Here is a 23,471-nt window from a genome sequence, read left to right on the forward strand (position 1 = left end):
TTGACTGAAGAACAACAGTTATCAGTGCTTGCACACGCGGCCACACACACACACACACACAGTAGATATTCTACTGTTTCTACTGTGGGGTTCAGTTTTGGATGGATTATGATTCTACTGTAGAATCAAAATCCATCCATCTTCCACTGCTTTATCCTCCACATGAGGTTCTGAAGGTGCCTAAGTGATTTTTAGCCTTGGCCCAAAAAGCGCATTTTTCTGTATTTTTTTGTGTTAGTGTGAGAGAAGCTGCTCCCCCTAAAGGCCTTCGCTGGTAATTGCACCTTCCGTTTCACACACGCGTACCTTCCAAATATGGTTAGGACCGCCCACTTCCTGGTCCCCATTAGTAAGATTTTAAGGAGCAAATGAAATGTTCAGTGTTTTATTGGAAATGTTGTTTTTGCAGCTGCACAAGCATAACAATAAGAAGAAGAAGAAGAAGGAGAAGAAGAAGGGAGGCGGGCTTGCACTTTATGTGAGTAAGAGATGCAGCAATACAATTACTCAAGAGCATTTTAAGTTAATTTGTCATTCTACATAACAGAGTTGCACAACGAGACATAGTTGAGTGTGGAGGATGAGTTGTAGAAAAAAACTATTATATAATGTTTAATAAAAGAGGCTCTGTTCCTGATATATAATTTTGCAATAAAATACGACAGGGTATATGTGCAACTATGACTTCCGGTGAAAGGCTTTTACTCTGAAATCACACAGGAAGCTGGCACAGGAAGCTGACCGCAGCTTAACAGTATACGACGTCTCTCGCTTCGTGGACAAGTTCACACAGCTCAGCATCAAGATTGGAGACGATTGTGCTTGGTAAGTGTCGCAGTATTTCTCATAAAATTTCAACATATTCAATCAATTCTAGAGTTTTGTGACGCGGTTTAATGAAAACTGTCACGTTAAGGATGCTAATCGGCAGCTTAGCTAAGTGCTACGTGTCCAGGTGCTTGCAATTGGTTATGACGCGACGATCACGTGAGCTAACACTAAGGAGTTAGTAATATTGGGCTAGCAAATTGAAGTGGGAATTAAATGTTTCTTTACACAACAGATTTAGTCAAATTAAGTAATAGTTTGAAAAGTGAGGTGGTGTGATATGACCTGAAGTGCCAGCACACTTTGACTCAATATCATTAATGATACAGCTCAGATAACTTAGAATTCACTTCAGTTTTTTTTTCCAAGCTTTTGAAATTTGCAGTCCCTCTGTTTATCAAATGTCTAATTATAAGAAATAACATATTGTTCGTAATATTAGAATCTAAACATTAGAAGTGTCACTAGAAGTGAAGCAGAGACACTCTTATTTGTAGATATTTGTCTGCAGTTTGAAATGCCACCAAGGGTGAGTCCGGCAAATGATGCCATCCATCATGTTCTCTCAAAGATGGATAAAACTTTAAAACTGGAGGTGAAATACATAAATGCAGAGAAAGGAAAGACATTGTGAGATGTGGTATTTTGCGTTTTAATATCTCCAAGTAATTGAGAATTTGAGTAGATGATATTTCCTGTTCCACTAAAAATATCTGTTTTTAAACGACGAGGAGTATTTGCCAGAAAGACATTCTGCTGCGGAGAATTTGTAGTGGAATACAAAGGTGATATGATCGATGATGCTGAAGCCCAAAGAAGACGAAAGATTTTCCACCCATCATGCACTGCCTTTTTTTTGCAGTGGAGAGGAAAATTATGGTGGTAAGTTGCAAATGAACTATACTTTGTATGCAAAACTATAGAATATATATATGTGTGTGTATATGTGTGTGTATATATATATATTAGGGCTGAACGATATGGACAAAATTTCATATCTCGATATTCATGCCAGATATCTCGATATCGATATGATACGATATGACTACGGGTTCGGTGAAAACCAAGCATTTTTCAGAAAAATAAAAACATCATAATACAAAAGACTATGGAAACTTTCCACATGGAAAGTGCAGTTTTATTGATGAGAACTCACTGTGAGACTGTGTACACTGGTACCATGTCTTTTGCAAAGTCTGACTTTATAGCGTCTGTAACGCCTTTATGTCCGGTGGACGTCGACTCATATGGTGTAACGCTACTGAACGCATCAGTAAACACACTTTAATTGGGCTTCTTTTGGGATGACTGAGAAGTCCCCGGTGTTTCTCTCATTGTATTACACTCTTCGTGCAGCACGTGATGGTGTTGTTTCAGGTAGTGAAACATGTTTGTTGTGCTACCTTGCTTCGTCGCAATTTTTGCCAAGCACGACCTGCACAACACCTCGCTCTGGTTGACATCATCCTTTTTAAATCCAAAATACGATGATTTATGTTTTGGCACAAAATCGCCACCGGCCGCATTATCTTCCGCGCTCATGTCACTTTCTTTCCGGCTGTGTATGTCGTGTGTGTGCGCGCGCGTCTCAGTGTCCGTCTCCCTCCCGCCCTCCTTTGTTTGTCATTGGTTGGCTTCAGCTGTCGATCCACAGCAAGCATGAAATAAGGTTTGTGGTTGGCTGGCCGCAGTGGTGCATTCAAGGGCAATCGTAAAAATGAAGTTTATTGTGCCAGAAATGTACATGTAGGGCGAGCGCGGGGGAAAATCTATATTGTTTATATCGTTGCTTTTGCGATATGAATATCTTGAATGTTCATATCTCGATATCGATACGATAACGATATATCGTTCAGCCCTAAAATATATATATATATATATATATATATATATATATATATAAAACTCAAAAAGAATGGATAATTAATCAAGTTGTACCACATGTTAACCTGTATGTCAATAGCATTTCTATGTCGAGGAACTGTACGTATGAATACGAAATGGGTTTACTCACTTTCCCTTCTTTTTGTCTTTCTAAGCATTGACGCCTCAAGAGAAGACGATTCATTGGGGCGACTAGTTAATGATCAACACAAAGGCCCAAACTGCAGGATGAAAAAGATCGATGTAGGAAGCCGAACTTGTGTCTTTTCGCTGCAGTTGATTTTAATATTTCTTCTCTCACGTTTGGTTTCTCTTACCATGTTTCCAAATTCATAAGTTTATCTTTAGTGAATCACTTAGACTAACTACTTATTACACAGTGCTACCTAAATTATCAATTTTGGTTCATGGATTGAAAAGATTTCCATCTGATATATTTGGAGGCAAGCACACATGCTGGACATGACCCTTTTGTGGATGGTGCCCATGCTGAAGTCCCTTCAGGACCACAGGTGGATGATGACAACCATGACATCACGTCTAATGAACAGGTACGTCATGCCAAGCCCCTAAAATGAATTCATAGACTTATCCTGAACTCTTGTTGTTTCAGGGTTCGTTTAAGTTGGTGAATAGACATAGATATGTGCATAATCATGTAATCTCTTATGAATCCTAAACTGTCAAACACTTGAATATAAGGCATATAGATAGCTAATGATAATGGGATGTTCAGGACACAAGTTTACCTTTTTGTAGTGATTTTACATTTGATAAAATATCCCTCTATTCAGGAGCATTTACGACGTCCCCACAACACACTTCCCCCACAGTGTGAGCTTGTAGATTGTGTGAAGTCTTGACTTCTAATCTAAACAAGCGGACCCCACAAGTGGTGACTCGAGTGTGTCTTGTTCCTTCAGTTGGTGTGAAATCAGTGAGTGGTCAACGAAGCAGGACGAATCACTGCAGTTGATCTCTTACATTTGGTTTCTCTTACCATGTATTTAATTTCAGAGCTGTGTCTTTAGTAAAATAAAAAGCAATATGAATAATAATACTTTCCCTATCTTGAGTTAAACTGAGAAAAGAGGCAATACTTTTGCAGAAAACAATGCCAGTGTTAACACCTTAAAACATTCCTACAATAGAACAATGCTGATTTGGTAACCATTATTGATATTCTTTACAAACATGTGTAAGATGTTTTAATGGTCTGTTGTATTGCTATTCTTCACAGATTGTGACAGATGTCGGAAATTAAGATGGGACTTTTGTCGGACAAAAAGTATCATAGTAGTACTCAATTGCGTGTCTGGATCAGTAGTAAGCTGATTGAAATGTCGAATAGTACTGCACTTAATGTAATTATGTTTAAATGATACATTGTATGCTATTAATGTCAAATATACATTGTATCATCAAGTCCATTAATTTGTTTTCAGATGGAAAAGACAGATTTCGAAGACCCTGATGAATTATATGATTCTACATCAGATAGTGGAGATGATTATGTGCCAGATTCCACCTCTAAAAAGTGATGACAGTGATTTCAACCTCACATCAGTCATTGGGACAAAACTGTGGCCCCTGACTGAATTATGTCATGACTCTGAATCGATGTGTCCTCCAGTGTGTGACACCACGACACCACACCTTGAAAGCTTGAGATACAACAGCAGTACATCTGACATCAGTGTGAGTGAAGAACCCTGTTCAAGTCAGGATGCAATTGACACCATAGTTGTGCAAGCTTCCCAAAAGTGAAATGGCAACAGAGTGTACAACAAGACACAGTATTGCTTGTATTGCAAGAAGGCCTATGCAAAGATGGCAAGACATCTAGAACATGCACATCATAATAAACTGGATGTGGCTAAAGCTCTTAGTTTACCAAAAGGTTCCTTGGAGAGAAAGAAACAGTTAGAGTATATTCGCAACAGAGGCAACTATGCCCACAACGCTGCTGTTATAGAGTCAGGGAAAGGGGAGTTGGTTCCATTCAAACGGCCAACTAAAGATGCACAGGGGAAGGATTTCATGCACTGTGCATACTGCCAAGCACTTTTTACACAAAGTCCTGTGGTGACACATGCGAACTTCAGCCTGCATCCATACCTGTCAAACCAGGAAAGAATCGTGTTCAGTCCATGTGCACATTCATGCAACCTGTGCCTTCGCACGTTGGTAAACAGATGTGGGGAGTTATCAGTGCCATGATTCCTAATCCGATCACCGATGTTGTGAAAAATGATAATGTCATCATCCATGTTGGACAGCACCTATTGAACAAGGGTGGGATGTCGGCCAAGAATCAACAGTGTGTGTGTGAAAAGATGCGAGAAATGGGAAGACTGATTCTTAATGCCAGAAGAGTTACCTCCTTAAAAACAATGGCGGATTTCGTAATTCCAAAGAATTACTTGCAGGTGATCAAAGCTGGCAAGGTGACTTGTGGCTATGACAGTGATTCTAACAAATTCGCGATTCCATCACTTGCCAATGAACTTGGCCATACATGCCGTTGACGGAAGATGTTCAGAAACTGCGTAAGTTTCTCAGTCAAAAGCAAGATAAGTGCATCAGTGAACTCTCCGACAGTACTTCCAAAAAGACTTGGATAGGCAAAGGTGTGCTTAGCACAGATCATCCTCTTTAACTGTCGCAGGGAAGGAGAGGTGGCAAGCATGCCCTTGTCTGCATTTTTGTCAAGGGACAAGTCCGATCCTCACCAGGATTTGGACTGGGCACTCTCTGAAGTAGAGAAAAGACTCTGCAGACATTTCACAAGGATTGTGATCTGGGGAAAAGAGGTAGACCGGTTCCAATTTTCGTGACTCAGAAAATGCTGAATGCACTGGAACTCCTGGTTTTAGAGGGAAAGGCTTGTGGGTTTCTCGAAGAGAATGGCTACATGTTTGCAAGACCAGCAGCTAAAATGCATTTCCGTGGTTCGGATTGCCTCCGTGCTTTTTCAGGAGCATGTGGTGCAACCTTGTCCCAAGGCACTGACTTCCACCAGGCTACGGAAACATGCTGCAACACTCTCAACAGTCCTCAACATGACAGACACAGAGATGGACCAGTTGGCCAACTTTCATGGGCATGACTCTAGAGTCCATCGTGAGTTCTATCGACTACCTGAGAAAGCACTGCAGCTTGCCAAGGTCAGCAAACTTCTAATGGCCCTCGAGCAAGGAAGCCTGGCTGAGTTCCATTGCAAAAACCTGGATGAAATCACCATAGGTCCAGATGGTATGTTGTCGTTTCTTTTGTCCACCATGATTCTATTTTAGTTTGCTCTTCTTTTTGTATGTCTCCCACAGACACAGTTCTTTGTCATGATGAGACGGATGAGACGGATGAGACCAGAGAAGGACACTATTCATCTCAAGGTATGCATTTATTAATCTCAGCAGAAGCATTGCTCAAGTTAAAGCTTCTGTCCAGAACCTTTACGTTTAGTTGATTACTCTGTCAGAGCAGCATCAGATAGAGCTGTAACTAACGATTATTTTTATAGTCGATTAATCTGTCGATTATTTTCTCAGTTAATCGTTTGGTCCATAAAATATTAGAAAACCTTAAGAAATGTTGATTGGTGTTTGTCAAACTTGGAAGTGATGATGCTCTCAAATGTCCACAAACCAAAATTATAAACTTTTAATCACTTCTTTGTTATTCAGAGCAAAGAAATGAAGAAAATACTCACATTAGAGAAGCTTAAACTATGGGAAATAGCTTCAAACCAATAATCGATTATCAAAATATTTTTCGATTAATTTAGTAATCGATTAATTGTTTCAGTTCTACTATGAGACCATCATCACCTATTGTCATAAATCTCGGTCACCAGTTACGACGTGCATTTATTTTGGAAGACAACATAACGCCTCTGTTACACACTTCAACCAGCTGTGCATACAGCAGTTTGAAGATATTAAGTAGAACTTAAATATGTTCTGTATTTACAAATTCTGATGCTAATAGTCACCTGTCTTTTAGTACACATATGTATACTGACATACATACTGAATATGTTTATTCAATATGTCATGTACTTTTTTCATAGAGCGTTTGGCAGAAGAGACTCTTCCACCTACAGAGGAAAATGACATCCCACCACTACACAAGAGACACAAACTATCATCAGTAGAGGATGACAGAGTTGGAGCTGTGACACCTGTTGAAGGTTTCTTGCAGTAACAGATGAACATCTCAAACATGTCCTTCTCTTCATCAGAACACAGCTGCCCACCTCACATATGGCTGTGTTACATGCCCAGCAGGGGCATTGTGTTAGTTTTTCTTGTCCTCTTCTCTCCTCTCTCCCTCCCTATCCTTCCACCAGGTGCTGATCATCATGAGCTGCACCTGGGAGGACATGAGGCCACCGCCTTGACTTCTGCCATGGCCAATCATCTGACGGGAGGCTCAATAAAGGGGAGCCTGTTGAGCTCTCACTCTCTCAACTTGTTTACACTCGATGCAATTGCTTTGGCACTCCACCTCCCTCCTTTCCTCCCCCCACCTTGTGTAAACCAGGCTGTGTTTAAGTATTCATTATTAATTATAATTTCTTTAAACCGTCTTTGTCTCATTTAAATATTTGGTTTGTCGTGTTGCTGTCTTGTTTGTCTAACAAACAAATTAAGAATGTAACACAAATGGGGGCTCGTCCGGGATACTGTGTTCTCTGAGCTAAAAGACAATCCAGAGGTTTGATGAGTCATTGTTTTGTTACCATATTTAACTATGGGTTTTGAGTTGAGGGAGTTGATTGAAAATCCAAGCTTTGATAAACTAGAGTTATGTCGCAAGGATGATTTACTGGCTATTGCAGCGCACTTTAATATTCCAGTGCAAAAATATGGTGTAAAAAGGGAGATTAAAAACAAAGTATTGAAGTTACTTGAGTTGAATGTTCTCTCAATGTCTGTGTCACTTGGTGATCATCCTTCTGCTGAAGGGGGTTTCTTTCCGAAAGGTGACCAAGTTGAGTCAGTTACACTGGCTACACCTCCAGCTGAAACGGCTGACGGTGGGCCTGCTCCTACTACTTTGCCTCGTTTTGTGCCTTTCTCCCCAGAGTCGCATGGGTCCAGTATGGATGTTAAAATCAAGATACGCCTTGCTCGTCTTCAGCTGGAGGCACAGGAAAAGGAAAATGTGCGTAAGGCAGAGTATGACCTCCGATTACAGGTACGAAAGCTTGAAATAGAAGCTGAGAAGGAAGTTAAGTTACGGCAGCTTGACGTAGAGGCCCAAAGAATATCTTCTAGCCAAATATTACCACAATCAGAAACGTTTACACAGGCAACCCATATTAAGCAAGTTTTTAATGTTGGTAAAAATGTAGCTTTGGTGCCAACATTTAGGGAGTCAGAGGTTGACTCTCATTTCAACGCATTTGAGAGAATTGCTACTGCATTAGATTGGCCTAAAGACATGTGGCCCATCTTGCTTCACTGCAAGCTGGTAGGCAAAGCGCAAGAAGTGGTAGCACTCCCTCCTTTCCTCCCCCCACCTTGTGTAAACCAGGCTGTTTAAGTATTCATTATTAAATATAATTTCTTTAAACCGTCTTTGTCTCATTTAAAACTTTGGTTTGTCGTGTTGCTGTCTTGTTTGTCTAACAAACAAATTAAGAACGTAACAGGCTGCATTTCAAGACAAATAGAATTGCCTCTAGCTTCTACTGCCCCCTCCTGAAGATAGTCCTATGTAGTTCTTCAGCTCTAAAGTGACAAAAAAACTGGCAACAGGGTGTACAGCAAGAGACAATATTGCATGTATTGCAGACACAGCAGCCCAACTCGCATAAACCTAAATATGGGCTTGGTCACAGCGCCTGTGAGCCTGAATAAATTAAAAATTGGATGAATGAATAGTAAGAAGAATTGGACAGAAGCAGTTGTGCTGATAGTAATACTAAGTGCTGACTTCTTGTTACCTGCTTATTTAACTAGCTTTGTTTCATTAAAAAGTTTAAATGTAATTCAAAAGCCTCACTAAGAGAGGTACAATGTAACTGTTAAGATACAAAGAACATCAAAAGTTATCATTTATATTTTGTTAAAATGTACATGTAATGCAATTGCAGAACTACTGCTCTTCAATAGATGAATTGAAGTTCACATTTTTAACATTCATCAAGCATTCAATGAGTCCTGTGGAATCGTCATCAGGGGCGAGGAATAAAGTCCCATGTTGTTATTTATTTAAAGTTCTTAATAGGTTCAATTTCGAAAAAAAGTTCCTGTCACTAATTAAACTCATTTACAAGAATCCCACGGCTCAAATCCTAACAAACCCGACAGCATCCTCCCCGTTTAGCTTACATAGAGGGACAAGGCAGCCACATCCTTTTATGTATAACGCAGCCTCAAATTACTATCCCGAAACGTCCTGTTTGGGACCTTTTCGGGTTATCGGATTAATTGGACTAAAAGCGTTTTAATGCCGGTCCATATGAGTGATTTAACACACCTTGATCATTTTCCATTTAAAGTTTTTCCAGAAAAATGTACATACTTGGGGATAGAAGTGACAAAGCAAATCTATATTATCAGTCAGAATGCTTCTTGAGAAACCACAAAACCCCTCTGAATGGCCGATGAGGCATCCACTGAAAACCCTGCATTTCCCCCTCCACAAAAGCAGCGATTTCCTCCAAGTCAGCCTGGTTCTTTCTGCAGAAAAGATGCATTTAAGTCGTGATACTTCTGACTATGTGATGCTGATGTTGATGAAGACGATTCCACGAAATGCTCCACAGCCCTCATTTTAACAACTCTCCTCTTCTACAACAACAGGTTACAATATTAGAACTTTATTCTCGTACATTTACAACTTTATTCTCGTAGTCTGTGAATTTTTGTTTTCTCAATGTGGCCCTAATACTCCGTTGTTAAAGAAACACATAAACACACATTAAAGCAATTTACCAAGGGTGCACCTGCAGCTGCACCTGCGGCACAGTATGACGTATTTATGTGTGTTGTATACTTACACATTATACACGTTGTGAAAATTTGTATCGGGACATCCGTAATTCAGGCATCCTGAATCCTTGTTTGTGTTTCATGGGTGACTTACATTTGCCAACCTGAATTATTTGCATGATTTGTACATCCTCCCTTAGACAATAGATAAACATGGCTCAATAGGCAAGGCAGCTTTATTTATATAGCACATTTCATACACAAACGCAACTCAGTGTGCTTTACATGAAACAGACATTTAACAGTAAGAATTGGAGAAATAAAAATTAAAACAATTGAATAAAACAATTGTATAAAAACAATTTAGAAATAAAAACAATTTAGAAAAAAAGTACAGAAAAATAGGAAAGGAGGGAGAAATTAAATATGAGATTGCAGCATATATTAACGATTTGCTTCAAAATCATTCAAAGGACGTTCAGTGCAAATGAAAGATTAAAATTTAAAGTGCTTTGAAAGAGCTCAATCGGCGTAGTTTTTAAAGAGTGACTGACGGCAATCCTCTTCTCTTGACAAAAACAATTATCTCAGTTTAATTGAAGATGTAATTGAAGGAAATGTTGGTTCTTCCAATTTGTTACGTATTTTAAGTTGTACACTTAGAACTCAGAGCTACACTCAAAATCAACACGACACTGTTAGCATTCAATTGTTCCATGTACTCCATGTATCACTTAAATTAATACTATTTAAGAGACTCTTGCAGGAATGAGAAGTATTTGAACTCCTTGAACTCCTTCACAGCCCATTCACTTTTAGTTATAGTTTTGGATTATAAAAGGTAGACGTAATAAGCCATTGCTATTTTGGTCTATAATTTTTCTCCAATTTAAATGTGTTCTGTTCTCCTAGTCTATGTAGACTGAACTAAAATACAGAGGATCCACATTGACCTGATATCCTCTCTTCATATCTACTTTTTTTTCTTTTAGTCCTGCTCTCCCTCCTTCCCTCTTTCCCTCCCAAGTTGTCGAGTCGTTGTTCTGAGTGAGACTGACTTTTTTAGAAGAAGTCAACATGTATGGAGCCAGAGCACATTAAGTTTTGACATTGTAGAAATAGTTGCATTGACACTTCCAAACAAAGGTGCCTTCATATGCCCTTCACATTAGGGATGTCCCAATCCGATATTGATATTGGATATTGCTCCGATATCAGCCAAAAAACTCATATCGGATTGCATCTAATATCTCTGATATAAGCGCTCCGATACAAGCAGTCCATTCCGCTCCAGCACTTCTATCCATCTGCGCCTGTTGTGATCACGTGGGCTCTGCGTGTTGGATGCACGTAGAGCCCACATGGTCACAACAACAGCGTGTGTGTGCTACTGCTATTTCAGAGGAGAAACTTTTTTCTTTAACCTCTGAAATCAGAGGCTACGAAGCCGCACAGCGAGCACGAGTTATCCATTAGCACCACAATAGCTCATCCTGAGGCGAGCTGCTAAAACAACATTATTTCACAAACCAGTGCCACCTGTCGACTTTCAACAGCCTCCGTTTGTTAATTATACCCCAAAAACCAGCCATGCCAAGAGCTTTCTGAGTTTTAAATGTGTCCTAAAGCTCCACACATGGAGCTAAGTACGTCTGCGGGGCGTAAAGGTACACCTGCCTTTATAATCCAAAACAATAACTAAAAGTGATTGGGTTGTGAACGATATTCTGCACATAGATGTGCGAGTGGATGGGTGTGACAAATGTGTATGAAATTTAAAGCCCACATAGACCGGAAGCTCCAATTAACGCTGCGTTTGTGTGTGTGTATCTGCGTCATTACCTCGTTTATGAAACCCTAAAGTTTCAGAACAACAGTTCAGCCACTGCTGAGAAAATAGTGTTGTATTGTTTTCCTGGGCTCTGCGAAGCGGATCGGCACTTACGTAGTTTGATGTCGTCATCAGAAATCCTCACCACTCCTCTCACCACCGTAGCGCCATCCGGTGCGGGCACTAGTCCGGGCACATCCGGTTGCGTACATTCAACCGCAGAAGAAGAAGAAGAAGAACTACTCTCGTTGTAGCTGCTGAGATGCAGAGCATCCACCGTGCCAGAGGGGGAGCTGTGTATCTGAGAGCTGGCCTATCTATTATGTCACTTCCAGGTACCTGGCCAATCACAGGACAGTAGGAAAGCTCTCGTTGGCTGGCCAATCACAGCCAACCGCTGGTGTGGTTTTGGTCTGAAACAGCGCGGCTGACGAGAGCGTCAGTAAGGAGATATTTTGATCGGCTCGTTTGCAGCGATTAGGAGGTTTTTAACCATGAAAACAAGTTAATATATGTAAGTAGACCTCCATAACTAACATATATGTGTGATACAAGCATTCTATGTCACCTTTAATTGAAATGACAGCTCAACAAAGGTGCTTCAACTAGTTGTTTCTTCAAACATCTTGAATCCTTGTCCGTGTTTATAGAGTTAACCTGAACCCCATCACTATGTCAAAACATATACACAGAGGCTTTAAGAATGTGCAGTATAGAGTGACTTAGATCCTTTTTTTCCAGCACAACCTATTGGCAATCTGATGAAAAATATTTTTATTTTTATTTTGTACAACAGTACAAAATAAAGACAGGAAATACACAATGTGAGATGTAATACCTTGGCACGACAGGTGTCATCTTGATATCATTTATCCGAGTCAAAACTCCAATTCTAGATATCTCTTTGACTATATGTAGAATTCCAGTTTGAGATATCTACAGCTACATTCTGAAATGTAATTCAAGATACCTAAAGAGGAAATCCTCATTTGAGGATAATTAAAGATATCTTGAACTTGAATTATGACTAATGACGTAAAACTGGAAACTGGAATTAGAGATTTCTATTATGATATGAATGGCAAATATAGTTTGAATCTTACTAGTAAAAACTGAATTACAGATATTAAACTGTAAGAATGGCATTGGAGATATTGGTAGCCATTATCATCATGCCCACTGAATTTAATATTACATATACATTTATATCAGTTTACCCATGATTTAGTCAAGGGCAGCCCGTGGCCAAGAGGAAAGGAATTGGGCTCGTACCTGAAGTTCACTGGCCAGTGCACCCCCATTGCACCCCCGGGTGCAGATACTACTAGGATGGGTTAAATGCATATGCGCTCACTGTGTGCAAAAATGACTCATTCTAATTCTTAAGAGGAGGAAGTGACAGACAGAGGTTCAGCAGCAGACATCAGTCCTGTAACCTCGCTGTTGACATGTAGGATGTCCTATAGGCATGCATGGGGAACACGCCTATAGCTAATAAAACACAGCGGTATTGACTTTTAGACCAGGTTTTGTTAGTTAATGGTGTGGATGTTTTTATGCTCAATCAAACATCTATTATATGCATCATCAGAAACACACAGAGCTTTCATCTCTAGAGATGAAAGTGCTGATTAGATAGTTAATGACTAATTACAATTCATGGTCGAGATATCTACAACTTCATTCTGAAATGTAATTCAAGATACCTAAAAAGGGCAACACAGACATCTTCAGTTGAGGATAATTAGAGATAACTTGAACTTGAATTATGACTAATGACGTTAAACTGGAAACTGGAATTAGAGATATCTATAATGACACATTGCATGACCTCAATTAAAGCGCGTTCTCATGTTCCTAGCCCCTCCCCTCAGTGCCAATGTTTTAGTGTCAATGCAACTTTTTCTACAATGTCAAAACTTAATGTCAGTGCTCTGGTTTCATACACGTTGACTCTAAAAAGATGAAAGAAACATCCTCGTCGGTCAGTCTCAGAACAACGACTTGACAACTTCCGCTGTCACAATCAAGGGAGGGAAGGAGGGAGAGCACGACTGAAAGAAAAAAACCTAAAGCACAAAAAAAAACTTAAAGTGAATATGAAGAGAGGATAGCGTCAGGTCAATGTGGATCCTCTGTATTTTAGTTCAGTCCACATAGACTAGGAAAACAGAATACATTTAAATTGGAGAAAAATTATAGACCAAAAGAGCATAGGCTTATTACGCCTACCTTTTATAATCCAAAACAATAACTAAACGATGTGAGATGTAATACCTTGGCACGACAGGTGTCATCTTGATATCATTTATCCTAGTCAAAACTCCAATTCTAGATATCTCTCTGACTATATATTATATTAACTAGGTAGAATTCCACTTTGAGATATCTACAACTACATTCTGAAATGTAATTCAAGATACATAAAAAGGAAATCTTCATTTGAGGATAATAAAAGATATCTTGAACTTGAATTATGACTAATGACGTTAAACTGGAAACTGGAATTAGAGATTTCTATGATGACATGAAGGAATTACAGATATATACTAACTGTAGTTTTGACTAGTAAAAATTAACTTTGGAGATATTGGTTGCCAGCACAAACAGACACCGCCCAGCATCATCATCATCATCATCACATCACACCAGCTCTGAGACATGCCCACTGAATTCAATACTACTCTCAATAGCTTCAGAAACACACAAGAAGACAGAGCTGCTGCTTTCAAAGGTAAAGTAAGGTAAACTTTCAGTCCTAATCTACTAATCCTGCTCATTTTATTGCTGTCCGCAACTCCTGTGGATTTGCTGTGGACCATGATAATGGATGTTGATTGACAGAAAAAGAAAGAAAAAACTGTAAATGCCAAAAGATTGTTACTTTAAAATGGAAACTTACTTCTTCTCCTCAAATATGATTTGATTTCTTATTTATGATGTTTGTGTGTTTAAAGTTCAGAAAAAAAAGTTTATTTTTTTTATTTAAGGAGTTTGAAGATGTGGGTTGCGGGGCCATAGTCAAGGATCCATATGCCTGTCTTTCATATTAAACCTTTTGCACAAATCCCATAGACCTGTCAACTCACAGATGCTGGTCATATCTTCAGGGGCAGCTCTTGAGTCTTATTTACTTGATGAAGTCATGACAATATATGGTCATATGTGTTTAAAATATTTAACGCATAAAAAATTGGCATTATATGTGTATTATCAAAAAAAACGGTAACCCTTCCTTTTACGGTCCGGTAATTACCAGGTAATTATGCCACATCAAATGAGCATGCTACACTGAAATTATGATGGAAATGTGACTCCAGTGTCACAATAAAAGATGCTTCCACTAACATCTTCCATATACCTTGCTAGGACCATGCAAAAAGCCATTAGCTACCAGGTCATCTAGCTTCAATGTAATGTAATCAAAATAATTAAAACGAATTAAACTTTTTCCCTTCAATGTATAAAATGGGGTGCATTTACCAAATTTTGGGGGCATTTAAAAAAAAAAAAAAAAAAATGGTGCATAATATTGCTGACTTGTAATGTAAACAACAGTGCTGTTGGTGTGTGCGTTGTTAAAGAAGCAACAGAAATGTGAGCCATCTTTTTTCCAGATGATGGGTTACCTCTCTTTCCAAATGATGAGGGTTTTTTGGATTTGCTCTTCTTCCAGTCATCATCAGAGGAGTCTGAAGACCCATGTGTTTTGTGTTTCTTCTTACACTTCCTCTTCCGATCCTCATAGGGGTCATCTGAGTCAGAAGAGTCAGAGGAAACCCCATAACTCATTTTGCGTTGCCCTTAAATTTAGAAAAATAAAATGTTAGAAGTTAGCAAATCTATGAGTTCTCTTTATTATCATTATTATTTTCATTTATAACATGAAAAGAACAGCAGAATCACAAAAGCAGGCAAAACAGATAAGGGGGGCTGGGGTACAGTACTTTAAAATGTGACATCACGTCACCCCAACATAATCAATATAAACATTTTTCTGATTTTGTTGTAGTTGTAGGTAATTCTGAAAATATTTTGTGGGCAACCTTGGTTCCCACAGTCTAAAAAATGATTCTCTCTCCTGTAGTGCTGCATGCAGGGCAGACGTATTGCGGCAACCGGACCTCGTAGAGACTCACGGATGGCGTGGTGGATTCGGTTGAAAAGGTACAATGGTTGCAGGTGCAGAGATACATCAGCCCTGCATCCAGAGAGATAGCAGACAGTGGGGGTTTGGGGCTTTCAAGTCACTGACTAAACACTCTTTCAGTGATTGCTGTCAGAATGTAGAGCCATTTAAAACTTATTTTAACACAAAACCATTGATGGATGTTCCTTTAACTAATCAAGACTGCTTTAGATTGTATTTACAGCCTACCATGTTGGTTTTGAGGAGAACAGTATAGATACCTTTTGATGTTGTGTGGCCGACCTCTGTGTGGACAGCCTTCTCTCGGTTGAAGTCACGCTGCTCTTTTAGCAATCGGTTCTCCTCTTTCAAGAGACGGATTTCTTCCTTCAGTAGCTGGTCCTCCCCTTTTAATTTTTGAAAGTCACCCTTTAACTTTGCCATGGTAAGTGCCTTTGTTGGTGCATTTTGTTGACTCTCTTCAACTACAAAAAGTGCAAAAAGATGTATTAAATACTTATTATTATGTTATGCTTATCATATTATTTCACCGTGTTCACTCCCAAATTTGTGTTCAGTCATAAGCTGTTCTATTTCATTTACACTTCTAAGCTTTGTAGGTCCCTGAATACCCAGGTATGTGAACTAAAATTAAGATAAAAATCATTTAGGGGGTTTAGCTCGTCTTTAAGAATAGAGTTCCTGACAGCCTGGCCCCATGCAAGACCACTGTATGTACAACAAAGATTGAATACAAAGCTGTGAGTTTATGGTTACGACTGGCTATGGTGAAAACTTAAAATGTTTTATCTTACCATCATTGTAAAACTTGATCAACATTGCAGAGTTCTCCTCTGGTGTGGTGTGCTGCTTTCTTTTGGTTTTGTGTGTGTTCGGCATGACTATAAGGGGTAAAGGAAATAAATTAAGATACATTTTTCAGAAAGTAAAAAAAACATTTGTAAACATTGTCAAGAGAATTTCATCAAAAAAACTCCACTTTTAAGTAGTAGTGAAAATAGCCAATCTAGTTCACTACGCATGTGTGTATTTAATGTCTCTTCTGTATGAATAGAAAATTCTCAGCTATGATAAGAAAATCTCTCTCTAGGCTTAATGTATCTCTAGTATGTAATAATATACATAAATAATAATATTCTATCATGGTAGTTCTCAAAGTGGGGCCCAGAGACCCCAAGGGGTCCTTGAGGGGGTTCCAGCATGGGAGTCCCCAGCAAAATTAGTTAATAATTAGTTAATATAGCATCACATTAGTTTAAACACTAACACAGCTAAATTGTAATATTTTCGAAACTTTTTAACAACACAGGTCTTTGAACAGCAAACACTGTTTTAGCTTTAACTGGGTATCAGTGAATGCATCAGCGGGCCATTCAGAGGGGTTTTGTGGTTTCTCAAGAAACAATCCAACTGATGGTTAAGATTTTGGATCCAGAAGGAGACGAGGTCCGGCAAGCACAGCTTGATGTGATTTCTTTTTTTCAATGTGGCCCAAATACTCTGACGTAGTTCAGGGATTAAAGCAAAAGAATATCTTAAAAGAGGCCCTTTTTTTTTGCAGTCGCTTTGCAAAGGCTTTCATTTAAAAAAGGGGTACAGTCAGGGGCACACATTACTTTCTTGAGTTCGGTAAAGTTGAAAAGATATTGACAGATTCTGACTTTCTGGTTCAATAACTTGTAAACAAAATGATATATAAACACAAGCGTGGTCTCGTCCCAATCAGAATTGTGTCGTCAATGAGCTACAGTAACATTTTCATCCAAGTGACCTGAATTCCGCGCTGGAAGAATAACATGTGTCTCTATGTGCAGCGGCAGCGAGACGGGTGTGAGGCGAAGTGCGTCACAAAGTGCGTCGCTGAAAACACGAGCTCGACAAAAAGAATCAATAGGTTCACTGATCTTAACTGTAGTGTTACAGAAACCACCTCGGACCAAGTTGTACTTCCCATGGTCACACTACACCTATTATTTTGGACCAAAATGCTTTTAAACAATTTTGGTGATTTTTTATTTCAAATAATTTTCAATAACTTTGATACTTCACATTGTACAGTCACCAAAATCAACTCATACAAGACAGGGTATGTTCTTGTGCATATGCCCCAAGAAGGCCTCTGGTCTGGGCAGCACGCATGGGTCCTGCTGAAATTATACAGTGAATAGATGGCAGAAGCCTGGTGCCCCAATCCATTACAGCTCTAACTACAGGACTTGCATTGCCATTCATTAAAATTCATGCAGTAAGATTACCTGTAACTACTGACCTGTTACCTATAATTTTGAAATTATCAAATGCATTGACAAAACCATTATCAGTCTATAAAAGTATTTTTGTCTCTGTCCAGTTCAGTGTGGTTGTTGGTGTAATATTCTGTAAGTACAGATAATGTAGTCCAACCAATGGTGCATTTTATATCTATTGAAGCATTGAAATTACGACAGCCACAAACTGTTCATTTTGAAGCTGGATAAGCTGACCGTCAACTCTGTAATGATTACATGTTACCACTCATTTTTACCAACAGCTGGTAATTTGTAATGGTAGTCTTTTAACAACCTGAATATTGACCACCCCACCCCTAAAAGGCATTCACAGTTTGGTAAAATGAGTTCATCCATAAAAAAAATTATTTGAAATAAAAATTCATCAAAATTGCTTTAAAGCATTTTTTGTCTGTAGTGTGAGTACGTCTTTGTCCGAGGTGGTTTCTGTAACACTACCAGACATTTAACAAATGAACTTCAAACATCACATCATCTTTTTTTTAACACAAAAAATGATAGCATCACATAATCAGTCCATTCATTCACAGATCGAGTCTGACTGGCCTTTGACTTGAAGCTCAGATCTCGTCAAGACAGGTGACCCTGAGGAACCATCACTTGTGTCCACATGCACACGTCCATCTGATATGGCACCTGTTGGCACCAAACATAACAGCACCGTTTCTGTGTGATGTGATACAGGAGCAATTCCATCGTCATCTTCACATTCTGTTTCTCTGAAAGTCTCCTTGGTTCTAAGTAGGCTGCGACGGTTCCTTCTTAGCATGTGACCCTCCTCATTCCTTATTTCATATGATCTCGGTCCAACCTCCTGGAGAACTTTTCAGTTCCAAGCATCCTGGTCTTGGATACGCACCACGTCATATTTGCCTGTGGATGCTGTGGACTTGAAGTGACATGGTGAAATCCATATTGTCTTGCAAACTATTGCCATTCCTTGCTGTTATAACAAGGACCGTGTCACTCACTACAGTCTTTGGTATCCCATGATGGGCAAAAATGGACTTGACATGAGTAATGACACTGATGGAAGCTGCACTTGTGAGCAGAGAAAATTCAGGAAAGTTTGAACAGTAATCTATCACTAGCACATAGTCTTTGCCATTACAGCAAAACAAATTTGCTCAACTTTCTCCCAAGGAGTAGTGGGGAGATCTTGGACCAGCATAGGCTTCCTTGCCTGTTTGCTCTGATACTCATTACACGTTTCACATTTTCCTATCATGTTTTCAATTTCCTTGTTGATTCCCAGCCAATACATGGCATTCCTGGCTCTCCTTTAACATTTCTCAATGCCCAGGTGGCCCTCGTGTAGCCTACAAAGTATCTCTGGCCTCAGGCTGTGTGGAATGACAATTCTACAGTTTCTCAATAACAGTCCATTTGCCACACTTAGCTCTGATCTAATGTGATAATATTTTGGACAGGACCCCTTGGGCTAGCCACTGTGAATGTTTTCCATCACTGTTTGTAGTTGCTTGTCTTTGACTGTTTCTTCTCTAATCTCTTGTGCTTTGAGGTGAGAGACAGGCAGAGGCTCAACAATCATGTTGACATGATTCTTAATCTCTTTTTCAGTGGAGCACGTAGTACTTGTGATAGCGCATCTGCCAGCACTAAATGATTGCCTGGTGTGTACATAAACTCAAAAAAAGCTCATTCCATTCTCGCTCATTCCTTAATGTCCACTTGAATTCATTGGAGTCATGGAGAAGTTCTCTCAGTGCTGATGTTTTCAGCTGATCATTCCCATTATTCTGAGCACACCTTTCTCGTCTGTGGGGCGTGGCGTGCCTAAAATGGCTTTTGTTTTCCTTTCATATGGCTCTATCTCTTGAGAAGAATGTTTGTCTCCTAGGAATGTTATTTCTTGCACAGAGAATTGGATTTGGCGTGGTTTAATTTTAGTCAATTTTCACGCCCCCTTTGGAGCACTTTTGTCAGTCTTTCCTTGTGCTCTAGTAGGGTGGAGCCCCAGATTACCACATCATCTACATAGCAACAGACCCCTTCTAGGCCCTCTAGCATATTGTTCATTGCTTGATGATGATCTCCAAAAAGGCGTATTGAATAGGCAGTAATTTGAGCTCTCATCATCCAAGATGAAACGTATAATGACGTCATTACAGGTCAAAATGATCAATGATCATTTAATTAACCATGACCTTAAAAAAATCTACTGTCTAATGTGTAAGCCAACAAAATACATATGAAAGCTGAGCACAAACATAGCAATGTGTCTATTTTAGTTTAGCTAAATTGTCAAAAATAACACATTTCATCTGTTAAGATGGAGGAGCACGACAGTGTGCACAGTGCTAATATTCTGGATCTTTTCCTGAATGACTATTACTGAAAAAGTAACTTCAATTATTTATTCCTGTCAGAGATATGCTGATTAGAAATGTGTTTGTTTGTTTTTTTTCTCTGCAGAGTTTCAAGGATGAAGAGAATCCGATGTAGAACTTTCTGGCTGGCAGTCAGTCTTGGTGTGTTGGTCCTCAATCTCGGAAGGAATTATAGTGACCAAACAAAGAACCTTCACAAATGGGAACACATAAACAAACGCATTTATAATGATGAGAGACAAGAGCAGGACAGTCAAATTAAACAAGAACCTCCAAGCCATTATGTCTTCCCCTGGCCAAAATGTCAAGAAAATACATCTGCTGCGAACGTCACAGATTTCAGCTCTCTTCCTCGTCGTATAAAAGACTTTCTGTACTATCGACACTGTCGGCATTTCCCCATGCTACTGAACGTTCCAGACAAATGTGGAGGAGCAAATAAATCTGCAGATGTCTTCCTCCTTCTTGTCATTAAGAGCTCCCCCGGAAACTACGAACGCAGAGAGGTACTGCGCAAAACCTGGGCTAAAGAGAGGCTACACAATGGTAAGAAGATCCACAGGGTCTTCATCTCAGGAACAACTGATACTGGTTTTGAAAAACTGAGACAGAACAAACTACTTGAAATGGAGCATCGTGAGTACAATGACATTCTCCAATGGGACTTTGTGGACACATTCCTCAACCTCACACTGAAGCAGATACTCTTCCTCGAATGGATGGAGAGGAACTGTCCAAATGCTCGCTTCTTGCTGAACGGTGATGATGATGTTTTTGCCAACACAGACAACATGGTGGAGTATCTCCAAAGCCTCAAGGACAATGATGGAAGCAAACACCTCTTTGCCGGCTCTTTAATGAGTGGCGACCCCATCAGAAACCCAAATAGCAAATATTATGTTCCTGTTCAAGTCGAGATAAATTCATTCCCTATTTATTGTAGTGGTGGGGGCTTCCTCCTGTCTGGCTATACAGCTATGGTCATATACAAGATGTCTCAGTCCATTCCCATTCTTCCCATTGATGATGTTTACATGGGGATGTGCCTGGCCAAAGCAGGACTTAAGCCTTCTAACCATATAGGTGTGAAGACATTTGGAGTAAATATTCCCTCAACTAAACTGGATCAATATGACCCTTGCTATTATAAAGACATGTTATTGGTGCACAGATTCCTTCCACAAGCCACATTTCTTATGTGGCAAAGAATACATGACTCCAAACTGAAATGTTAATATTTCAGTGTTTAGTAGCATGAGGTTGTAGTGGTGGCAGTATGCTGAACACAGTTCATCAACTCTAGGGTTGGTATCAGGTCAGAGGCACTTAGAAATTTCTTTCTTTATGCAAGCTTAGTTATCTTAGCATTATAAAATGATCGTCTTAATTCAATTCACACTTGACAATGACACCTGATCCTGATTCAGTTTTCATCATGTTTTTTTATTTCAATGACACATCAAGATGTTGCAAATTTGCATCGTGCACTTGCTCTTGGGATGTGTGTAATGGTCTAACGTCATGTAGTAATCTTTTGCTTTAGCTCAGTGATTTATAGTAGTAGTACATTCAGTACTGTACAGTACAGTATATTCAGTGGTTTTATATTAAGTTAAGGAAGACTTGGGCAAATGTTCTGTACGTACACTCAACAAAAATACACGTGACGTGCACACATGAATAATGTGAAATAAGATGAGTGTTTATTGAGCAAAATACAAGTTAAATGTGCAATGAAGTGTGGAAGTGAGTGCCAGTGTCTGGTGTGACTGCACTGTTGATCATGTCACTGATTGTGGCCTGTGGAATATTGGTCCATATTAGAAATAAGCCTTACACGTTTTTCCTTGATTTCATGGAAAATGTTATCAAAAACAAAAGTCTTGCATCTATATTTTTTGTGTGTCAGTGTAAATCTGTACGGACCTTTTTTAAATAATGCGTTCTATGTATTACACGATTATATCCTTTTTGTCAGCTTGACTACTAATTGAATATTGTTTCAAAAAACACCAATGACCAAATTTCAGTTTGCTGACTTCACTTTTTTTAATCATTATTTTGAAATTAGCGACAGCACACATTAATAAACATTCATGTGTAAATGTGCCAAATATTTAAAATCGATCACAGATTTAAAAGACGATCAGTGATCAAAATCACTGTCACTTCATAAATGTCTGAATGTGATTCCACAATCCATACACGGTCAGACATGAATGTAAACTGCAACATGACTGGTGGGTGGAGGCATAACAAAGACAAGGTGGTGAAGTTAGTTGTTGTGTTAAAACTTTGACTTGTGCAGGGATATTATAATGCTAAAGGTTTAGTAAGTCTTTTTAGTTAGTCTTTTTTTTTCTTTTATTTACTTAATATTATTTTGTCTCCACATTCAGATGAAGGCATGAGTCAAAATGTGTTGGTGTGCTTTTTGTGTCTTTTAAAACAATCTGCGAGTGCCTTGATTTTTATTTTTGTCATGGATTTCTATGTTTCTCAGACAGAATCACAAATGTTGTTCTATGACTATACTGTATAGGCTATGCTTTAAATATTATTACTGAAATAAATAGATTTAAGAGATATAAGTTTATTATTTAAAAATTAAAAATGTTGTTCTACATTGATGCTTGCTCAAACATTACCTCGAGTTGAACATTTTTGGGCTCGATCTAATTTTGATCAGTTTGACACCCCTGATCTAAAATAATTTATAAAAACATGGACAATTTAAAACAATGCGCTCCACGTTGTACCGTGTGTAATCTGTATTCAAAATTTTACCCATTTACAACGAGTTCTGGTCAAATGACGTATTTCCGGTTTTCGGGCGCACACGTCGTAAACTTTTGCTCAGAGTGAGATAGAGGCCGTTTCTCAATACTCAAGTAAGCAAGTATGTTCTTGCTTACTTGGGAAGTATATACTTGAGAAGTACGCTGGGAGTATATACTTGACAAGTACAGGAGTACACAAGTAGGTGGCTGTTTCTCAATACTCAAGCAAGCAAGTATGTATGTATTGTTCTGCTGTTTGAAGGGTGGCGCCATGTGCTGCAGCCTCATTACCGCCACCTACGGTGTTGATAAATGAACATATGAAATACTTTTAATAAATGCATATACTGTATATTGTTATTATTTTCACATTGTAAATATTTAACTTTTATTAATTTATTTCTATTAAAATATA

At 39.0% G+C, this 23,471-nt stretch overlaps 1 protein-coding gene and 1 long non-coding RNA gene across 3 annotated transcripts; both read left to right on the forward strand.

Annotated features, from left to right (window-relative positions):
- Positions 1 to 1,217: 1,217 nt before the first annotated feature.
- LOC131465225 (uncharacterized) lies at positions 1,218 to 8,213 on the forward strand. Its single transcript, XR_009241294.1, has 5 exons — positions 1,218 to 1,710; positions 2,868 to 3,263; positions 3,953 to 4,008; positions 4,158 to 6,107; positions 6,785 to 8,213. It is a non-coding gene; the product is annotated as an uncharacterized LOC131465225 (long non-coding RNA).
- Positions 8,214 to 14,144: 5,931 nt separating this feature from the next.
- LOC131466264 (N-acetyllactosaminide beta-1,3-N-acetylglucosaminyltransferase 3-like) lies at positions 14,145 to 22,867 on the forward strand. Of its 2 annotated transcripts, XM_058639471.1 has the most exons (3): positions 14,145 to 14,221; positions 15,575 to 15,654; positions 20,362 to 22,867. In XM_058639471.1, the coding sequence occupies exons 2-3, from the start codon at positions 15,581 to 15,583 to the stop codon at positions 21,509 to 21,511; spliced, it is 1,224 nt and encodes a 407-aa protein (XP_058495454.1). In that variant the 5' UTR covers positions 14,145 to 14,221; positions 15,575 to 15,580; the 3' UTR covers positions 21,512 to 22,867. The 2 variants fall into 2 exon arrangements, with proteins under 2 accessions (XP_058495454.1, XP_058495455.1); XM_058639472.1 differs by lacking the exon at positions 15,575 to 15,654 and having other exon boundaries at positions 14,164 to 14,221.
- The last annotated feature ends 604 nt before the right edge of the window (positions 22,868 to 23,471 follow it).

This window comes from Solea solea, chromosome 9, assembly GCF_958295425.1.
Source record: "Solea solea chromosome 9, fSolSol10.1, whole genome shotgun sequence".
Lineage (NCBI taxonomy): Eukaryota > Metazoa > Chordata > Actinopteri > Pleuronectiformes > Soleidae > Solea > Solea solea.

Excerpts from the sequence above, each read along its gene's own strand:
- LOC131466264 (XM_058639471.1), top strand. The coding sequence starts at position 15,581 with ATGCAGGGCAGACGTATTGCGGCAACCGGACCTCGTAGAGACTCACGG. Across the intron at positions 15,655-20,361 it reads TGGTGGATTCGGTTGAAAAG|AGTTTCAAGGATGAAGAGAA; the intron begins GTACAATGGTTG and ends TTTTCTCTGCAG.